The following is a 21469-nucleotide window of genomic DNA, read 5'->3' on the forward strand; positions in this document are numbered from 1 at the left end:
AGCTCTCAGCTCCTCCCCTCACCCATAATGCCCTGCTCTACCCTCATGACCCCAGATCTTGTTTGCCGCGCTGGTAACTGGATGTGGTTTCTATAGCTCTCAGCTAAGTGGTATTTTCTTGTATAAAAATTGAAATTTTTTGCTTTCTTTAAACTTTTTTGTGTGAAAGTTGTAGGTTCCCTTTGTGTATTGACTGTTTTTAGTTTAAATTTATTTACAGTAGTATATTTTATTCCGAGTGTGTGTGAGGCCTGTGTGCTTGTTATAGTTTATTGTTAAGTTACTTCTGTAACTTTTGGGTAATTTTGACTATGGCTGACCAGCCTAAGTCATTTTTTTCTAAATGCTCCGAGTGTGGCCATAAGCTCTCACCGCTGATGGCCACACTCGGTGTGTTAATGTCTTGGGGTTGAACACCTCACATCTGGCTGTTCCATTTGTGCAGGGTTCAACCCCAGGGCACTGAGGCGGAGGTCCAAGCTGGTCCTGGCGGGTCTTTTACGCGGACTCGGCTCCGACCCGCTCCCGGGGACTCCTGCGGCTGCAGCTGTTCCCCTGTAGCACCCCTCCTGCTCCTGGGACTCAAACTCCCGCTTCAGGACAGGAGAGGGATGCATCTAAGAAGGACCGGAGGAGAAGCACCTGGCGGGCCGAGACCTCTGTTTCGGCCCCGCCTGCCAAGGCTTCTCCCCGTCGCGGTCTCCTCCTTCTCGGCTCCGGTCTCCTGTGTGCTTCTCACGGGTCCTGAGGAGGAGGAGACCCGATCTCAGCGAGGCTATCGAGGAGGCATTCCAGGCCTACCTCGGTAGCCTATAGCCTCGATGCTGATCTGGACGGATGATGCGAAGGTTCATCCAGGCCCAGATGCAGATGGGAGTGCTCTTGCCTCCCCTCGGGGAGCTCAACACCCTTTTCAAGCCTATTGCTCCTTCTCCGACCCGCTGCCCGGGTTCGAGCAGCTGGAGCCGAGCAGCCGAGCCGGGGAGGTCGGATCCGATAGTACTGGTACCGGATCCGACCATGCCCTCGCGTCGGACCCGATCTCGGAGCCTGGATCCGAGCCGGATCCGGGGATTAGTGCTCCCGGCGCCGTCTGTGTCGGGCGCACTGTCCGCCGGATCCGAGTGCCGATCCACTCTTCGGATCCGAGGGGGCCATTGTCGGATCCTTTGGTGGTCGGCTCCCTTCGGCTTTTGATGTAGTGGAGAGGGCTCTGTTGAGGGTCTCCGGACCCCGGCACTGCTTCTCCGCTGCTTCTCGCGTCGGCGCCCTCTGCACTGGGCCAGGCTTCCACCATCCGGCCCCTGGGACAGCCCGTTTCTGTGTTGCTCCTATGGAGCAAATTGCTGCTGCGAGGACTCCTCTGACAGCCCCCAGAGGAGGCTGAGGCACATTGACTCTGAGTCTCTCACTGAAGACACGGACTTGGAGGAAGGAAGGCTCCCCACGGTCACCCGAGGATGGAGACATCATGGAAATGCTCCGTATCAGGGGTGGTCTGCCCCAAGTCTTCCTCGGACGAGTCCGTGTTCTTGGAGGCATTCAAGCGGGCCCGTCTACCTCTTGGGTGTCCCCTGCCGACCCCTGGTGGACCTTATTACCACCAGGGCGTGGAAGGAACCGGACACCGTGGAGCCAATTCCCAAAAGACCTGACAAAATCCTTAGCCCGCCTTCTGACAGGACCCATTGGAGTAAGGGGCCTCCTGTAGATGCCATGTTGATGGCGGCCACAAAGAGGGAACTGGCTCAGGAGAGTCCCTCAGTCCACCCACCGAGCAAGGAGTCTCGGATGATGGACCGCTTGGGAAGCGGATGTTCAGTTCGCGACCTTTTTCTAAGGGCGCTGAACTATTTGGCACATGTTATTCGGATGCAGCGAGACCTTATTAAGCTGCATCCCCTGAGTCCATTTCGGAGGAGGACAGAGCTCTGCACTCCACCAAAATGGCCACTCTAGGTCAGTCACAAATACTTCTATGCGGCTACTCTCCCATGCTACGGAGGGCGCCGCTAGAGCTGAGGACAGGACTGGTCACTAGACGTCAGGCCTGGCTCCGCCACTGCATTTTCTGAGCCCTTCAAGGCGTCGTTTACGCCCCTTTGATGGTTCTGCTCTATTTGGCAAGACCGTCATCGCGAGGTTGACCCAGAGCGAGAAGGACGGAAGACGCTGTCTGCCGTCGAATCCGCTTCTCTGCACCCCAGAGGCCCTATTCTAGGAACCAAAAGGGTCAGAAGAAGATGTGGTTCCGAAGTCGCAGCAGTCCCAGCCTGCTCGGACAACCAGTCCTTCCGTGGCAGAGGAGGACAGGGAGGACGCCGCCCTAGAGGCAGAGGGGCTCCCAGAAACTTGGTCCAGGGAACCTTTCTCTGAACGGCCCGCAGCAGCCCTGAGGGCTGCCCGACTGCTCTACTCTGGAGGCAGTCGGGGCGTTCGGGGCACCTAGCGGCATGGGAGTCCATAACATCGGACCGCTGGGTTCTCCAAATCATATCCAGGGATATCGCATTCCTTTCCTTCACCTTCCAAAGATGCAGTCCCTCCCAGGCGTACCACCCGGTCAAAGGGAGGCCGCTTTAGCAGAAATTGGCCATCTGCTAGAAAAGAGCCATCCAGCCCGTTCCCCAGACCAGATCGGATCAGGGTTCTACTCCAGGTTCTTTTAGTGCCAAAAAGACGGGGAACTAAGACCAATCCTAGACCTCTCTCCTGAATCTGGCAGTCCCCAAAGAAAAATTCGAATGGTCACTCTACAATCTATTCTCCCCTTCTGGGAGAATGCCACTGGATGTGCTCGATAGATCTCAAGGACGCGTACTACCACATCCTAATGGACAGGCGCTCCAGGAGGTTTCTCCGCTTCCGGCTGGGAGCCAGTCACTACCAGTTCGGGTCCTTCCCTTTGGTCTCACCACAGCCCCCAGGAAAGTACTAGCAGTGGTAGCGGCCCACCTGAGGCTTCAGGGGTGCAGGTCTTTCCCTACCTGGACGACTGGCTCCTTACCGCCCCAACAAGGCATCTACTTCTCTCGCGAGACTCCTTTCTCCATCTTGCTCCATTTCTGGGCATCACAATAAATACAAAGTCCAACCTGGCACCCACTCAGCTCTTAGATTTCATAGGGGCCAGACTAGACACAAGGAGTTTAGCCTTCCTCACTGCGGACAGGATTCTGAATCTGCAGCTCCAGGTGCGGCCATTCTCCATTCATGTTCTGTTCCAGCGGAGTTGGTCCTGAGGGCTCTAGGGTCCATGGCTTCGTCGATAGCTCTTCTTCCTCTTGCCAGGCTCAATATGCATTCTACAGTGGACGCTCTTAGTACAGTGGTCCTACCTTGCTCTCCCATGTATCATCCCATAGCGATCAGCAAGGCTTGCAAGCGGTCCCTCTTGTGGTGGCTCCACTCCCGGATCTCCACGAGGGTCGCCCATTTTGTGCTTCTCCCCTCTCGCCACGGTGACCACGGACGCCTCGCCTCGGGTGGGGCACTTTATGGCCGGACAGTCCAAGGCACGTGGGCGATACAGAGACCGGACTGCATATCAAGGTTCTAGAGCTGAGAGCTGTGCTCTTAGCGTTGCTAGGACTGCAGGACTACCTGCCCTTGGGAACAATTGCGATTCAATCGGACAATATGTCTGTTGTCTGGTACATCAACAAGCAATTGGTAACAAGGTCTTACCCTCTTTGTCGTGAGGCCATGAGAGTTTGGGAATGGGCAATCTCCACCAATCGCTTTCTCATAGCAACGCACATTCGGTCGGTCCAACATCCTAGCGGACAAGCTCAGTCGCACCATTCTGACCCCGTGGTCTCTCAATTGTCAAGTAGCGGAGCATATTCGCACGGTGGGGGAACCCCTTCATGCGATCTTTTGCCTCTCCCTCAAACACCAAGTGCGACAGTTTTTTCGCTCTGATACCTCCTCCGGAGGTACCCCAAGAGACGCTCTGGTGCATGCTTGGCCACCCGGTCTTCTGTATGCCTATCCACCCTTGCCTCTGATGCTGCAAGTTCTTCAGAAAGCCTCTCGGGTGGGTTGCAGAATGATTCTCATTGCTGGCCTCGACAGATCTGGTTCCCCTTCCTAAGGTCTCACTCTGTGAATCCTCCTTGGATTCTAGATCCTATTCGGATCTGATATCCCATCCATCCTGCATTCCTCCTCCGAACCTGGACAGCCTGAAGCTGACCGCTTGGCTGCTCCAGTTCCACTCTTGATAAGGACTCGGTATCTCTTCACCGGTAAAGGCTATTTTGGTGGCGGCTCATAAACCAGCCACTAGAAAGGTTTACGAAGCAAATGGGAACTCTTTGTGGTGTGGAGCGGCAAGGCCTAGATCCTTCACGGTTCCTCTCCCGTAGTGCTTGATTTTCTAACCTCTCTCTTTAATGATGGTGCCAGCAGTTCCACAGTCAAAGTTCAACTGGCGGCAATTTCTCACTATCACATTGGTCAAGAGTCTAATCCTCTTATGTCAGCCAAATTGTGCAAAACTTTTCTTAAAGGTACTTTCCTTCTCAGGCCTCCTATTAAGCAAGCAGTTCCTCCTTGGGACCTTACTTTGGTCCTACAGGCCTTGACCGCTCCCCTTTCGGAGCCCGGCTACAGTGGACCTCAAATTCTTGTCTTACAAGACAGCCTTTTGGTAGCCATTACATCAGCCAAGAGAGTTTCTGAACTTCAAGCTTTATCAGCTAAACCTCCTTACTTGGTTTTTATCCGGACCGTGTCTCCCTCAGGACCAACCCGTCCTTCCTTCCTAAAATCGCTTCTGAAGCAAACATCAATCAATCCATTAACCTCCCTGTTTTCTTCCTAAGTATGAAAACAAAGGTGAATATAGGCTACACTCACTAGATGTTCACAGGCAACTAAGATTTTATCTCAACAGGACAGCTGGTCATAGGCAATCCGACCAGCTGTTTATTTCCTTTGCAAAATTCAATTTGGGCAAGCCAATTTCCAAAGTTTCTCTGTCCCGCTGGATTTCACAGTGCATTTTATTGGCTTATCAAGCGTCAGGAAGGGTGTTCATGCCCATTCAACCCGGTCAGTATCTACCTCAGCAGCCTTCAAGGCTAGGATTCCTCTGGATGATATTTGTGCAGCAGCTACATGGGCTTCGTCTCATACATTTATTTCTCACTATAAGTTGGATCTTGCATCCAGGGGTAGAGCATCCTTTGGCTCAGGTGCTCGGAATATCCTTCCATGATGGCCGCCCAAGATTCAGGTAGCTGGGGACTCTGTCCCACAGGTTGCAGACAAATGAATATCCTACTTCAGATTTAGAAGTTATGTACTCACCATAACGTTCCATCTGAGTAGGTGTATTCATTTGTCTGCCTATCCCCTGGCCTTTTCAGTTTCCTGCATATTACTGGTTACCCTTTTGAGGGTATTGTTGCTTTGGCAAACTCGATCTGAGGTCATGAGGGTAGAGCAGGGCATTATGGGTGAGGGGAGGAGCTGAGAGCTTGGATCCATAGCTGGAAACTATGCCGGTTCGGATCCGATATCGGATCCATAACCCACAGGTTCCACAGGTTGCAGACAAATGAATACACCTACTCAGATGGAACGTTATGGTGAGTACATAACTTCTAATTTCATTAATACTACTTTCTTCATAGGTGTCCTCTGTTAACATCCCCAACATAGCATCAGTGTAGTAATTTTTATCCATGACCACAGCACCATTACCTTTGTCGGGTTTCATTATTCATATTCTTTTATCATTAGCCAAATCAAATAATAATTGACTCTCTTTCATACTCATGTTATTGAAATTATCTTTCATTTTTCTTCTGAAATACTCCCTAATATCCAATTCACATGCCCTTTCAAACATATAGTTATCATGTAGTTGGCTGGCGGATTAAATTTACTAGGCTTAGTTAACACATTACGCTCATGTCTCATATTAGTTTCAGCAAACCAAAACTTAATATTCATTTTCCGGGTGAACATTTCAAGGTCAGTCATCATTTCAGATACCCTCCCTTCCCTTCCTGGTACAAATGTAAATCCTTTAGATAAAAGAATAGCATAATCCACATTTAGCTCAATTTTGGAATAATTATACACTTTATAATCACAATAAATATTACATATAACCACAGGATTGCTTAAAATCTTAAAATTACACGTTTCATGCAAATCATCAATAAATTCTTTAAAACTAAAACAGTCACTTTTGTGACGTCCATCATTTGACTGAAATAACTCAAATGAAAACTCGGGCACTTGTCCATCCATAATCCCATTGTCTTGGATAACATCTTGGATACCATTTGTACCCACTTCTTGAATACTATCAAAACCAGTCACTGTTCCCATGCCCCCCGCACATATTAACCCATTCTTTGCATCCAGTCTCATTAAATGGGCCAGTATTCATCATAAAAATAACCCCCACTTGAGCTGTTAATAGAATAAATGCTCAATTCCAATAAACTAATGAATTGGCGTTTATTTGCCCAAACACTGGCCCATTTACATTTTCATTCCCTAAAATAACATCATTAATGTCTTTGGAAAGCATGTCTTGAAAAAATGTCAGCTGCAATTTTTGAGCTTTCACACACATTAACCATTAACACCCTCTTTTAAACCACTCTCGTTAACTGTATCGGTTGTGTGGTTTAGTTGTGTCCAGTTACCAGTTTATTATATCATTGACATTTACAGACTTGCTATGCTTACCTATTGGTTGCACTGTCAGTCTTTCCAGCTATCGATTTTTTTTTTTTTTTTTTTGCTTTTGCAACATGGCTTCATCCATTTTTGAAACTGTCAGTAGTTTATTTTTTTTTTCACTTTAGTTGGAACAAAAATATCCACACAGTGACCTACATATCATTAACCACTGATAAAAGCACTCCAAAAGAGTGTAAACCAATAAATCAAAAATAAAAACCTCACTGCCCAACGTGACAGCAAACAGATTTTAATGTAATACACACTGAGCGCTTTCATCCCACTATTTTCCTGGGCTTCATTAGAGTAATTCATACTTTTTACACACACACACACACACATATATATATATATATATATATATATATATATATATATATATATATATATATATATGGGTGTATATATATATATATATATATGGGTGTACTTTTGAAGAACGAAAGTTCACTACTTCAAACTTCAAAAGTACACCCACACTAATGTGAAAGTGCACTTTCGCGAACCCGCTAGACAGAAGGGATCTTAGGGTTAGGGCATGGGTCATGGTAAGGAGATAGCCCTACTAGCTTATCCCCTTACCCTAACCCTAAGGTTCGTGACTACCGCACGACAGTGGAAGACATTCCAAATCAGGCTATGTCCTCCACTGTGGTGCGATAGTCATGGACCTTAGGGTTAGGGCACGGGTTAGGGTAAGGGGATAGTTAGTAGGGCTATCCCCTTACCTTGATCCGTGCCCTAACCCTAAAGTCCGTGACTATTGCACCACAGTGGAGGACATAGCCAGTCTATCAATGTCCGCCATTGTGGTGCGGTAGGTTCGGTATAGTGAGCTTAAGCGAAAAGTGCACTTTCGTTAAAGTGTACTTTCATTTAAGTGGAGATGTACTTTCCCATTTCAAAAAAGTGAATTTTTGTTGTAGGAAAGTACACCCATATTAATTAATAAAGATATATATATATATATATATATATATATATATATATATATATATATATATATATATATATATATATATATATATATATATATACATATACATATACATATATATATATATATATATATATATATATATACACTTTATAACCTGCCCCCCCCCCTTTTTTTTTTTTTTTTGCCAACTTTGCTGCTATAAGTCATCCTAACCAAATTTCTTCATAGAAAATCGACTCCTTATGTTTTAGCAATGGAAAGTGGCAAGTTTTTCTATCTACTCTACATATTCAAGTACCTTGAATATGAAGCTGCAGTTTTGTCTGACCTGAATGGGTTTTGTAGAGTACTGGGACTGATTACCACAGCAAAATTTTGACAGCCATTCTGCAGAATTACAGCATGTTGGCGCTGATGCCTAGTAGTTCCATTGTTGAAGCTTGTGAATGGATTTTATGAAAAAACTACTCTTATGTGGATCCCTAGGATGCATGAGAACCTTTTTCTAACTATGTTGCTGAGAAGTGAATGTCATAGGACACCAGAATCCTTTAACTGTTCTTGTAGCTTTAACAAGTGTAACATGTGATTCCTTACTTCAGAAATTCGGTTTAAATGTTATCTGATGCTAGAGTGTATTATACGCTTTTTCATGTGCTTCCCATTGAGGTTTGTAGAATATGGTTCATCTTGAAATAATTGTACGTGCAGTATGATCCGCAGTTTGTCATGTATCCCCCTCCAAGAATAGATATGGAAGGTCACCGAACAACTCAAGCCAATTCCCCGTATCTATTTAGTTATGTACCATAGTACTGAAAACCACCCACATGCAGGCCAGACTACCCTCTTCAGCCTTGCTGCAGTCTTGAGGAGTACAACAAAACTATGAACACAGTGTCTGTAATGTCCCTTCCCAAGTCTTCCACACTCCTGTTATTTTACACGTTATAAAAAAAGGACATTCCCAGCAGGTCACACCAGCTCAACGTAAAGTAAGAGGACAGGGAAAGGAGAAATACTAGAGAATGCTAAGTAGAAGCTAATTCTATGCACTTAACTCTGATCACACAATTGGTGTATTCCTATTTGAACAAAAGTGCACACTGCAGTACAGGCTCCCTTAAGAAGGACCAAGCATAACGTTCAGACCTGAATTTCTGGTCTCTCATCAGTAGTTTACAACAAATTTTAGATCTTAACTTTCCTAGAGAGAAATGGCTTATACAAGTTCAAATGATTACAAGTATTATATTGCAGCACTGGAAATTTTTAGCCACTGATATAACTATTGTTGATATAATTTGCTGCTCTGAAGGGAAACTACTGAAAATCTATTTTATCTACCTTCCTTAATGATGTTTTTGAGGTATACTGTGTGCATTTGCTTTTTACTAACTGTATGAATGTAATTACACATGTATTTTTTTTACCTTCAGCGCTATGTAACTTGGATTGTATTCGCATTGCTTTTGGAGCTTTTCTCCCTGGGCCTCCACTGAAAATGGGCACGTTCTGGCCCAGTGGACTTCCCCGGTAATCAAACTGGAAATAAATAAATAAATATTGTAATCAATTAAATGTAGCCCAGTGATAAAACCCTAATAGTAAATATCTGATTGCCTTTTTTTGTGTATTTTCTTGTTTGCATGAGGTAATCTTGTGCAAGATTGTATAAAGTTGAATGTTTTTACATGTTTAATAAAATTATTAGAAAAATTAGTAGTAAAAGCTGACAGTAGAAGATACTGAAGTATTTACTGTCCCAGAGCTGTAGCATGTTTAAGAACAACAAAAAATACATTTTAAAGAATCTCAAAAGAGATTGATACCGCATTGTTTTGTATGTGAACTTTGTGTCTTTCAGGCATTTCCATAAGAAACTTGGTCAGCAAGCCTGGATGGTTGCTGCAATCACAGTGACAGAGTTTCTGATAGTTGTGAAATATGATCCATACACTATTACTCTACCTCTTCCATTTCATGTTACTCAGTGCTGGATTCTAGGATTGGTTCTTGTCCTAGCCTGGACAGTATGGCGCTTCTTTATTCGGTAAGCCACACATTTTCATTTGGTTTATTTCATAAGGAAACTTTTACTTGTTTTGCATTCAGCTGCAGCATGTGCCTAGATTGCTTAGACTTGCACAAGGAATTGATGTAAAAAAAGGAACAGAAAGATCGCTATGCACTTGTACATTACCTTATGCTGTATGACTTTCAGACATTGTGATTTGCAGTGCATCTATGGTTAAGACTGCCAGTGACCATAGTACTTTATGATGCTGTGATGGTATTAATTAAATCTATAAATATTTGAGAAGGAGGCATTCAAAAACAGTTTAATCTATGGATCATGGTTATTTTAAGGGACCATCTGTGTCTTACATCTTAAAGAAAAAGAAGTTTTATAGAGAATGAGGACTCTAAATTATGAGCTTAGAATACTGGATGTGAAGTAGTTCTATCTCGCCTTTCATTCGTACTGATGGGTTTGGAGCTGATCCTTGGCTCCGACTCGGCCTAATGCAAAAGCTTGAGGTCTTCAACCAGTTTGAGGCGTACTCCATATCCCATGATGCACTGGTGCTTCTTTCAGATCTCGTTTGTCGCTGCAACAGATCGGGAGCGATTCACCAGCTCGGGCCAGTGAATTTGACTTTTTCTAGTATTTAGCTTGTGTGTGTGTGTGTGTATATATATATATATATATATATATATATATATATATATATATATATATATTAATGTTTTTGTTAACTTGTTGTTGTCATTTAGTGCTACCGCTAGTACCTATGTATTCTTAGCTATCTTCTCTTTTCCTTGTGGCCGTTTTTCTCTTTAGGCCTTGTAATTCTCCGTATTATTTAGCTAGTTAGTGTGATAATCTCTTGTGAAAACTCATATATATATATATATATATATATATATATAAAATTTTGCTAAAGTGTGTGACAGTTTGAAAATATTTAGAAATAATTACTGTTTAAATAACTTGTTTGACTTAGTTGTGTAGTGTGAAAAAAAAAATATATGTATATATATATATATATCCTTTTGCTTAGAATGTGTACTATATATATATATGGGTCCTCTTCAAATTACCGAAACACCAGTTCCCCAACACGCGGAAGAGGAACGCGAAAGGACCGACAACGCAGTTGACCGACATGCTGAAATCCCGACAGCTGGAAGACCGACAAGGGAACGTAAGCGACTTGGTAAGTATGCAGTAGTGAGGGATTTAGGATTAGGGAGCGGACAGGTAAGTGTGCAATAGTGAGGGATTTAGGGTTAGGGTGTGTGAAAGGTGAGTGTGCGGTAGTGTCGGAGTTAGGGTTTGGGTAATGTAAGTGTGTGTTAGTGACGGGTTTATGTTTTAGGGTGGGTTAAGTAAGTTAGGAATAGGGTGCAGGTAGGGTAAGTGTCTGGTACTGTCGGACCTTAGGGTTAGGGGTGGGTTAAGTGAGTTAGGGTTAGGGTGCAGGTAGGGTAAGTGTGCGGTAGTGTCGGACCTTAGGGTTAGGGGTGGGTTAAGTGAGTTAGGGTTAGGGTGCAGGTAGGGTAAGTGTGCAGTAGAGTCAGACCTTAGGGTTAGGGGTGGGTTAAGTGAGTTAGGGTTAGGGTGCAGGTAGGGTAAGTGTGCGGTAGTGTCGGATCTTAGGGTTAGGGGTGGGTTAAGTGAGTTAGGGTTAGGGTGCAGGTAGGGTAAGTGTGCGGTAGTGTCGGACCTTAGGGTTAGGGTTTGGGTTAGGGCTAGTGGATATGTAATGTAGTGTAATGTGTTGTTTACGTGTAGTGTATCGGTGTAATGGTGTTCGGTGTTTTGCGTTGTTGGTATTGTGTGTTGTCAGTTGTTTGGTGTCGGTGGTTTGTGTGTCGGCGAACTGGCGTGTCGGTGTTCTAAAGTAGACCCATATATATATATATATATATATATATATATATATATATATATATATATATATATATATATATATATAGAGTTATACCTCTAGGTTATTTGGTTCATTAGCCTGTTTAAATTAGAAGGCTAATCTTTTCTTTGACTGAAGTTCGTTGTTATTTTGTGAGGTATGTGTGTGTGTTGTATAGGAGAAATGTCTCAAGATAAGGATAAAGAGGCTAAGCAATCCAAGTCCGGATTTAAGAAATGTCCTAAATGTGGGCAGAAAATGTCCATTACAGATGGGCACACACACGGAGTGTGTGTATTGTTTGGGTGCATTACACCTTCAGGAGACGTATTCCAGCTGCCACTCGTTTAGTTCACATGTTTTGCATGAGAGAAGGAACAAACTAGTGGTTAGAGGTTTGATAAAGTCTTCCTTTCAGGAATAATTGGATGAAGGTCAATCCAGTCATTCCAAGTCCTCAAAAAAGTCTTCTACTACTGGATCTTTGGAGCCATCAAAATCTGCCAGTTCATCTAAGCCTGACAAACCGCTTCGGCCCCACTGACTTCAGAGCCGACAGTTGTCATTGTAAGGAGCCAGTCCCCAGTACTGAGACCAGTAACTCCAATATTGAAATCACCAATACTACATTCTGTAGCTTCATCGGCCCCATCTTCTCGGTCCTCAAGGAGCTTGTCTGACATTGACTTGGATCGAGTGGTGCAGGAACTACTTTTGGCACCGGTGATAGCCAAACTTTTGTCGGCTCCGATCCCTCGAGCCTTGGAGCAGACTAAAATCCCCCCTGCTACTTCTGTTCCTCCTCCGATCCAACTTGAGGTTTTGGAGCTGGAGTGCTAGTAGCTATGATAGTGGAGCTATCTGTACCGACGCCTGCTCCAGGGCTTTCGGATCCTACATCTCGGACTACTTCGGTGCTGACCAAGGAGTCTAGGAGCCGACACTCACCGGTCTGGTCCGGGGAGGTTAGTCAAACTGATATTTCAGGTCCAACTTTACCTCTTAGGGCTTCGGCGTGGGTGAGTTTGGCGCCTGCCTTTCTCTCAGAGCCCACTGTTTGGTGCCGAGGGAATCCAATGTGTCTTAGGATCCAGGGGTTTCTTCGCATCTAGACCGTGGTGCCTTTGATGCCATGAAGAGAGTATTGTCCTCACGGACAGCCACTTCATCAGGTCCAGCAACTTCCTCCCCTAAAGCACTGGCATCTACTTCTGTGTCACAAATTCCACAGAAGCGTAGAGACCCAGAGCCTCAGGAAGCCCCATTGGTTGAGGCCCTGCTCTTCCGAGACCTCACCAGAAGCTCCCACTGAGGAGGTACCTAGAAACAGGTTATGCAAGAGGAAGCATCTGGACTCCCCACAGGAATCCGTCACTTCAGACAGTGATTTAGATGATACAAGAAAAAGAAAAATAATCTGGTTCCACACAGCAGTGAAAATCAATATGTCCTTTATTGTAGTATGTAAGTGCTCTCTCGGAATAACATCCTCTTCATCAGACCAACAAAGATAAAATAGCAGTTACATTTTTAAACACTAAAACATCCGATCAAAAATCAGATAAAATGTGCATCATAGCTAAATTGCCATGTGATAAAATACATCTGTAGAATGTATAGATCGTTAAAAAATTGAATAAAACAGACTAAATAAACAATATGTACTTAAAACAGTTTTAAGTACATATTCATTTAGTCTGTTTTATTCATTTTTTTACTTCAGCGACTTTTGCTATTAAGTCACTGAATTATCTTATGCACTTTACTAGAGTACACAGAGATCTCATTAAAGAGCTAGGAGATGCTCTTCAAGGTTCAGTAGCTGCGGGGGTCTCAAAGTATCCTCCCATCTCTCTCTCCTTAATTCCATAGTAAAATCATTCATGCCTCTGGTCTCGTGCACAGCTGATAGAGCGAGTAGAGCAGCAGCTTCAGGCATTGCTCTTAGGAGACATTCCTGGATGCGCTTATGTCCATTTGCAGAGCCCTTTAAGTCATCCTTTATCAACACCCCTTTTGATGGCTCGTCCCTTTTTGGACCCAAAGTGAAAGAAACTCTTACCAGGAGTGAACAAGATGGAAAGACTCTGTCTGCCGTTGGAGTCTGTTTTTCCATACACCTAACAGACCTTATCCCAAAGGTCAGAAAGGAGGAAAGATGTGATTCTGTAAAACTCAAGGAGCCTTTCAGAACACTTGTGGTGACCCCCCCCCCCAGAGGCAGAGGAGAGGGCAGCAAAGTAGGGGGTGGCAGAGGGGGTCTGCAGAACCAGGTGACAGAGATCAGTTTTTTGGGAAGCCCTATCAGCTTTCCTGAGAGGAGTCCCACCTGTCAACCTCTGGAGGCAGTCAGGGGACTCTTATCTTTGTACCCAGATGCCTGGCTAAAAATTTCAGAAGACAACTGGGTACAAAGCATCATTTCCAGGGGTTACTCTATTCTCTTTCTTACCACTCCCTCCCCTGTAAACAAAATCCCAGATGTTCCACCCAGTCACAGGGAACAAGCAACCATAGAAGTCCAAAGGTTGCTAGAAAAATGAGTCATCGAACCAGCCCCTGCAGACCAGGTAGGATCCAGAACTTACTCGAGGTTCGTTTTAGCTCCAAAGAAAACAGGGGACTGGATACCTATTTTGGATCTCAGCAGACTGAACAAATCTGTAAAAAAAGACAAAGTTCCGGATGATCACGCTGCAGTCGATACACCCTTTTCTGGGGAAAGACAAATGGATGTGCTCAATCGATCTCCAGGATGCGTACTACCATATAAAAATGGCCAGACCATCCAGAGATCAAATGCACTTTGGGCTGGAAGCCAGTCACTACCAATTTCGAGCTCTGCCCTTTGGTCTCACTACAGCCCTTGGAGTGTTCACCAAATGTATGTCAGTAGTCATGGCTCACCTGAGACGCCTAGGATTCCAAGTGTTTCCATATCTAGATGACTGGCTCCTAACCGGCATCACCAGGCAACAACTCACACAAGCGAAAGACATGACCATGAATCTTTGCTGTCAGCTGGGGATTACCATACATTTAGAAAAGTCTGCCTTATCACCATCGCAGCATACCGTGTTTATAGAAGCAAACTTCAACACCACCTCAATGTCCATGAAACTTCCACCAGAAAGGGTCTGGGTCTGTGCTCTTTGTCAGCATGTTCTAACACTTCTTTCAAGAAGAAAAGCCCCGACATCTCTAGTTCTCAAAATATTGGGTACAATGGCAGCAGCAATCATTGCAATTCCACTGGGTTGAGTGCACATGCGTGTACTCCAATGGCTCCTTTTCACACAGTGGTCTTTTCAAAATCTACCAGTGTCTCAGATTATAATTATGGAGACCTGCAAAAAGGACCTACAGTGGTGGCTAACGTCACATTTGGTAACGATAGGCCGACCTTTTGTTAACCGACCTCAATTGCCACAGTGACCACAGAGGCTTTCTTGATTGGGGGGGGGGGGCATTATAAGGGAAGGACAGCCCAAGGCACATGAACACAACACAAGGCCAATTTGCATATCAACTTCCCAGAGATGAGGATGGTACTTCTAGCATTGCAATCCTTTCAAGACTCTCTCCCTCTAGGGACCATTGCAATTCAGACAGACATATCCGTAGTCTGGTACATCAACAAACAATGAGGGACCAAAGCTTAGCCACTATGTCGAGAGGCCCTGAGAGCATAGCAGTGGGCAACCTCTGCCCAGCGCTTTCTGATAACGCACATCCCGGGGAGGTCCAGCAGCGATAGCAGGCAAATTGAGCAGGGCAGTTCTATTGCCTCACGAGTGGTCCCTGAAAAAGAAGTAAAGGAAAGGATATTACGCAAATGGGGTCAGCTTTGCTGCGATCTCTTTGCCACCCCCACAAACGCGAAATGCAGCAACTACTTTGCCTTAATCCCCCACCCAGGGGATGCCCCAAGGAATGCACTTGTACACGCTTGGCCTCCGGGCTTCCTTTATCCATTTCCTCCCTTTCCTCTGATACCCAAAATTTTACAGAAAGCCAGTGTTCTGGGAAGGACCATAATTCTCATCGCCCCCTACTGGCCTCATCAGATTTGGTTTCCATTCCTATGGTCTCATCTGTTGGAAGAACCTTGGATCTTGGACCCAGTTCCAGACCTCTTGAGGGGGCTTTTCATCCATCTTTTCAGTCCCTCAAAGTGACAGCTTGGCTGCTCCAATTCCAAATATAGCCAGGTTTCAGAATATTTCGGCTGCAGCTCGGCATAAACTGCTATCCTCCCACAAATCGTCCACTAGGAATTGTATCTTAGCAGATGGAAAAGATTCTCAATATGGGCATTGAAAATTCACATTGAACCCTATCTAGCTCCTATATCTTCTGTTTTGGAATTTTTGAATGAACTGTTTAATGAGGGAGCAGCTACCACAACCATTCTAGTCCAATTAGCTGCAATATCTAACTTTCACCTTGGTATTCAAGGGCCTAATATTATGTCACATAGACTTTCCAAAGCATTTCCCAAAGGCACATTACATTTGTGACCACCCATTAAAACTCTGATTTCCCCATGGAATTTAAATTTTGTTCTTTCTCGAATCATCCTACCACCTTTTGAACCAGCCTCTTCGTGTGACTTGAAGCATCTGACATGGAAAACCATATTTCTAGTGGCCATTACTTTTGCTCGAAGAGTTTCAGAGTTACAGGCCTTGTCCATTAAACCTCCATATATATTTCATATAGTTAATAGTTTCTTTTCGGACAAATCTCTCATTTTTACGGAAAGTATGTTGAGGCAAATCTGAATCAGTCTGTAGAGTTGCATGGTTTCTTCCCTAAATATGACAGTAACATGGAGTATATGCTGCACAAGCTTGATGTTCAGATACAGCTTCAGTTTTGTTTAGAAAGGACCAAAAATTTCAGGAAAACAGAACAATGCTTTGTTGCTGTCTCAGATTCCAAGAAAGGTGCACCTGTGGTGAAAACCACTTTATCAAAATTGTTATCAGACTGTATTTCTTTCACTTATAGTTCAGTAAATACACCACTACATCAAAAGATAGAGGGCCATTCTACTAGAGGTGTCTCCACCTCGTCAGCCAAACTACCGATAAATACTATTTGTGCAGCAGCTACTTAGTCAAGGCCTCATTCCTTCATCACTCATTACATAGTAGATATGGCCTCCAGGGACAGGGCTTCCTTTGGTTCCACTGTCCTGAAGAGTATACTCCCGTGAGCCACCCGAGAAAGATGGTGCTTGGGATGCTAACCCATCAGTAAGAATGAAAGGCGAGATAGAAGAGCTTTACATAAAGAAGTTATGTACTCACCATAACTTTCCATGTGAGTTGTTCATCTCGCCTTCATTCTTACGTCCCACCCCCAACCCTCATCCAAGCTTCCTGGGGACCGAGTATTCACCTAAGACATGGTTGTATTGACCTTTGTCTAGTTTTCCTCAGTTATTGGTATATCAAGAGTGGCATGTAGTTCATTGGCAGCAAACAAGATCTGAGGGAAGCACCAGTGCTTCATGGGATAGGGAGTAGGCCTCGAGCTGGTTGAAGACCTCAAGCTTATGCGTTAGGCTGAGTCGGAGCCAAGGATTAGCTCCAAGCCCATCAGTAAGAATGAAGGCGAGATGAACAACTCGCATGGAACGTAATGGTGAGTACATAACTTCATTTTTTATTCATTATATACTTGCTATGATGCAGTTTCTGAAGAGGGTCAAGCATACAGCTTTAATATTTAAGTTATTTCTTTTAAAACTGAGCTTATTCTGGAAAAAATTACTGTTGTAGCAGTGTAGTATATAGGTGTTTAGAACTCTCATTCAGTCTAATTGAATCTAGCTGTTTGCTTTCCTCAAAGTGGTGATGCCAGTGTCATGCATACCTCTCAAGTGTACCTCATTACGAGCAATGTACCTCATTTGGGGTCTTAAAAGTTAACGTTCCTCAAAGTTCCTCAAGTTCCACATTGAAAGACTCTGTCACACATTCAGTGTTAGGATTTTTTTTTAAGTGAAATCCATTGTAAATAGAATTGAATCATATGAATTCATTAAAATATCTTCTTTATATGTAAAACCAGCATATTTTAACTATCCTATGACCTTCCTAGTTGAAGTTGTTAGTAAGCCATTAGTATGTGTTCCACATTTTGCCCATTTGTTCCACATTATGAGAGCTAGTGTTCCTCATTTTAGAGATGGAAGATTGAGAGCTATGGTGTCATGCTTGTGGTGATGTTGGCAGGCATATGCCCAGTTTAAGGACAGCACCTCTCATTCCTATTTTACATTCTTATTACAGTAGCAGCCTTTTTACAAGGTAGCAAGTGTACAAGTAGCTTCATTAGTTTGTTTGGTTTATATTTTAAGTGCATTGTCTTTCTTGAGGGTGAAAGTAGTATTTACTATTTCAGAGAGCTGTGCCAAAATCTGATGTGTAATGATCTATCCACTCAGATCTATTGCAAATATTCCAGTCAAGAAGATTAACCAATGGGATTTCCATATTCACTGCACGTCTTGTTTTGGTTTGTTGTGATGCTGAATATTGTGTGGGGTTTAATTGGATTTTTAAAAGCTTGCAGGCACTTTCACTGCAAATAGTTAAACTGGATTAACAAAGAAGCTAAGCAGCAAGAATTCTCTAAAACTTCTAATAAGAGTAAGCCATTTAAAAAATAAAAATATATTTAGATGTGAAGAAGTGAGAGAAGAAAACTGTAAAAAAATGCTTATTTGTGGTTCAAACTGAAGCACACAAAAAGACACAAATATATGTCAAATTGATGGTCTTAAAAGTGAGGTTAATACTTCGTTGTGCTAGGATGCTGAAAAGAAAAAGCCATATCCCCTGTCCCACTTAAGGTATCTGAGAAGCCTAATGAGAGAGTGAGCAGTTTTATATTCGGCACAAAAATAGTTTAGATTATATCTGAAAAAGAATAATCCTGTGAAGAAAAAGTCCAAATATTGTGTTGTATAAGTAAATCAGACCATGGATTTAACAGTTGGCCATTACTTCCTGTTATTTCACACTCCAGTTATTCCAGGGAATGGAGTTAAACTGCCACCACTTCATGGAAGAATGCATCTGCATAGTAGGAAAACCACCCACAAGCAGGGCTAGGAGGCACCTGTCAGATACCTGTAGTGGGCCTGTGAAGGTACCTTTTTATCACCTTTTCTAATCACCTAGACTTTGTGTCCACCCCAGCATCTTCGTCTTCAGTTAATAAAAGTAAAATTTTACTGCCCCATTCACCATACTCTAGAGCAGACTTTTGCATGGCAGAGTTCAAGTATTCTTTAATTTTGCCACAGAAGTTGATTAAGACATACAGTTCTGGTAATCCTACATCCCAAAATATTTTTTTTTTAGTGAAGCCCATAATATTGAGAAGGAAATTTTATGTTTGAGAAACATAATTTATTTTCTGTCTAGAAAAAAGTGCAAGATCTAATACTGAGCATGTGGTTGATTAGGCTGTGTTTTAGCTAATTGTGGGGCCTTGAGTTACTAATGTTATAGTTAACCCTTGGGGACGTTGGTTGGTTGCTAGCACCTGAGCCTAATGCAGTGGCTCCCCTTTTTGTGTATTGCCCTTAGCAAGTGTTTGGCTGCTTGCAGGCGTTGCTTTGGCCCCAATTATCCATATGTACTGCATTTTTACTTATCCTGTTATGAGATCTAGCATGATTTTAATTCTCTGCATTTTTGGGATAGAACATCCTTCCTTTCTGGCTCATTAGGAGTGGCACAAATGTGAATCTTTGTTTCTTGGACAGGTAACAAGTAATGCTTTAGAGGTTCTTCGTCTTTTAGTGGCTGAAAACCTCCTTTGAAGAGGTTGCATGAAGTCTGAATGCATGTTTGCACTTACACCACAAGAATTGGTCCAGGCCTATCATTCAGCATTATCTTAGCTATCCCTCCCCCTGGAGCAAGCCTTTGATACATCATGTCAACCTGGAGGAACAGTCATTCAACTTCAGCTAGCTCCAGAAGGGTTTGATGTCTTGTGTAAACCTGTGGCATATTAGAGTCCTACTTTAACCAACCATCCCAAGATTGACTTCATAGCAGCCTGTTCTCTGTGGTTGCTGTACATTCGTTACTTCTGGTCATACCTCTGCCCATCTGAAAGACAGGGTAGTCCAAAAGAGGAACATGCTACGGAAGTATGTTTCTCTGTCATGTTGAAGTTTTGGACTCTCGGTCATGCATCTCACGTGAGCAGGTTCCAGACCATTCTAGTGGAAGAAAACTTGGCAGTTTTGGTAATCCTGCTTAAGTCCAGGGTGAGGGTTGATCTTGTTTTCACACTGGAAGCTGCATTTTTAATGCAGCCCTATCTTTCCCGGTATTTGCATGAAGTGTATGCCCCAACTAGGACTGCTGGCATTGTTGCATGCCTGCATTGATTTACTTAGACTGATTTGTGTGCCATGTTGAATTACCTTAGCCAGTTTTTTCCTAGATGATTCTTTTGATAGGAGTGGGGTAGTTGCACAGCAGTTTGTTTCTAATTAACTTTTTTCTTGGTGGCCAGGCAAGTCCATTTCATGTGGGAGAGCATTGAGTCTCACTCCAACTAACTTATCTCTCCCAGTAGGAAAAGGAGGCCCCATAGGCATCTTAGGCACAGGGTTCAATTTGACTGACTTGTTCCTACCCCCCCCCCCATCTAGCATTCCTTTCTAAAGGGGAAAGTCTGGTTCTTTCACAGTAATGTGATGTGTTGAGTACTAAAGGTGGTGTGTGGTTTTCTGCTACCCTTCAGTAGGGATAACTTTATAATGGGATGGGGGTGCTATCCTGGGTCATCCTTTTATTACCTTCTCTGTTCGTTTGCTATTTCCTACAGTCCTTAGAAGAAAGCAGATTTGCTTGGGAGTGGTGGTACGGGGGGGGGGGTAGTTGCTCCTCCTCTTAGTAGAAAGAAGCAACAGGATAGCAGTTACTGAGATTCCTAGTATTCCTCTCCAGTACAACATGGTAGGTTGATTCTTTCTGATGGAGATGGGCTGGTCTCTTCAACCCTAGAGCTTTTCAGGTGTTCACTGTTGGCACTAGCTTGTTTAGAATGGAACCTTGTTTGCCATGTCCTTAGGGCACTGGGGCAGAGATCCCGACCTGTGGTTCCCAAAGTGTATAATATCTGGCATCGCACAGAGTTCCACTGTGATGATCATTTGATAATCTTCTTCTGTCAGTGAGTTTATTCTAGGCTTCACACATGGGTGGGTATGCCCTTTTTAGAGAGAGGCATTTTGATGTGCTAGGTTCCCCTGGAGAGTTGATAGTTTTTCCTGAGATTGTGGCATGAAATCTTTGTCCTGTCGGGCTGGGCTCCCAGACCTTACATCTTTTCCATTTGAGCATGTTCCCAGACTAGTAGGCTTTGGTGTAGTGGGAGCTCCTTCCTTCATCTTCCTACCCACACCCACTTGGTGATGTGGCCTACTGGTTTGTCCCTGTGGGCAAGGAGGTCTGGCTGTGGCTCTTATTAGCCAAGAAAGTGCTCTTTTTAGTTCACACTGCTTCCTGTCTTACCTGTTTGTCTCTCAAGATATATCTGAAAATGGCTTGCCTCCAGCTCACACACAAGACCAGGTCTTAAAAGTACTATCAAAAGCTAAAAATATTGCATCAGTGGGTTCATAGGTGTTTACCAGGCTAACAAACACAAGGGTCTTTTTAAGCCTAGCCATGCATCCCAAATCTCTGACAAGTTCTGATACCATCTTAAGCATAAGGATGGTCCTGGGAGATAAACCATTTACAGGTTACCTGTGTCCGTTAGAGACATAGGTGCCAAACCAGGGATACATTTCTGGCCTCCCATCCAATTGTCCAGGTTGCACTTGAATTGGGTTAGGGAGGGTACTTCACATGGATGGGGA

General features: G+C 43.9%; 1 protein-coding gene across 1 annotated transcript in view; it reads left to right on the plus strand.

Moving 5' to 3' along the window:
* Positions 1-21469, plus strand: part of PTDSS2 (phosphatidylserine synthase 2) — a 1400831-nt gene that overhangs the window by 1299445 nt on the left and 79917 nt on the right. Inside the window, exon 13 of the mRNA XM_044059082.1 lies at positions 9516-9701. Within this exon, the coding sequence (XP_043915017.1) occupies positions 9516-9701 (186 nt within the window). The remainder of the gene's footprint in view (positions 1-9515; positions 9702-21469) is intronic.

This window comes from Protopterus annectens, chromosome 17.part0 (genome assembly GCF_019279795.1).
Source record: "Protopterus annectens isolate FY-2018-M chromosome 17.part0, PAN1.0, whole genome shotgun sequence".
NCBI classification, from domain to species: Eukaryota; Metazoa; Chordata; order Ceratodontiformes; family Protopteridae; genus Protopterus; species Protopterus annectens.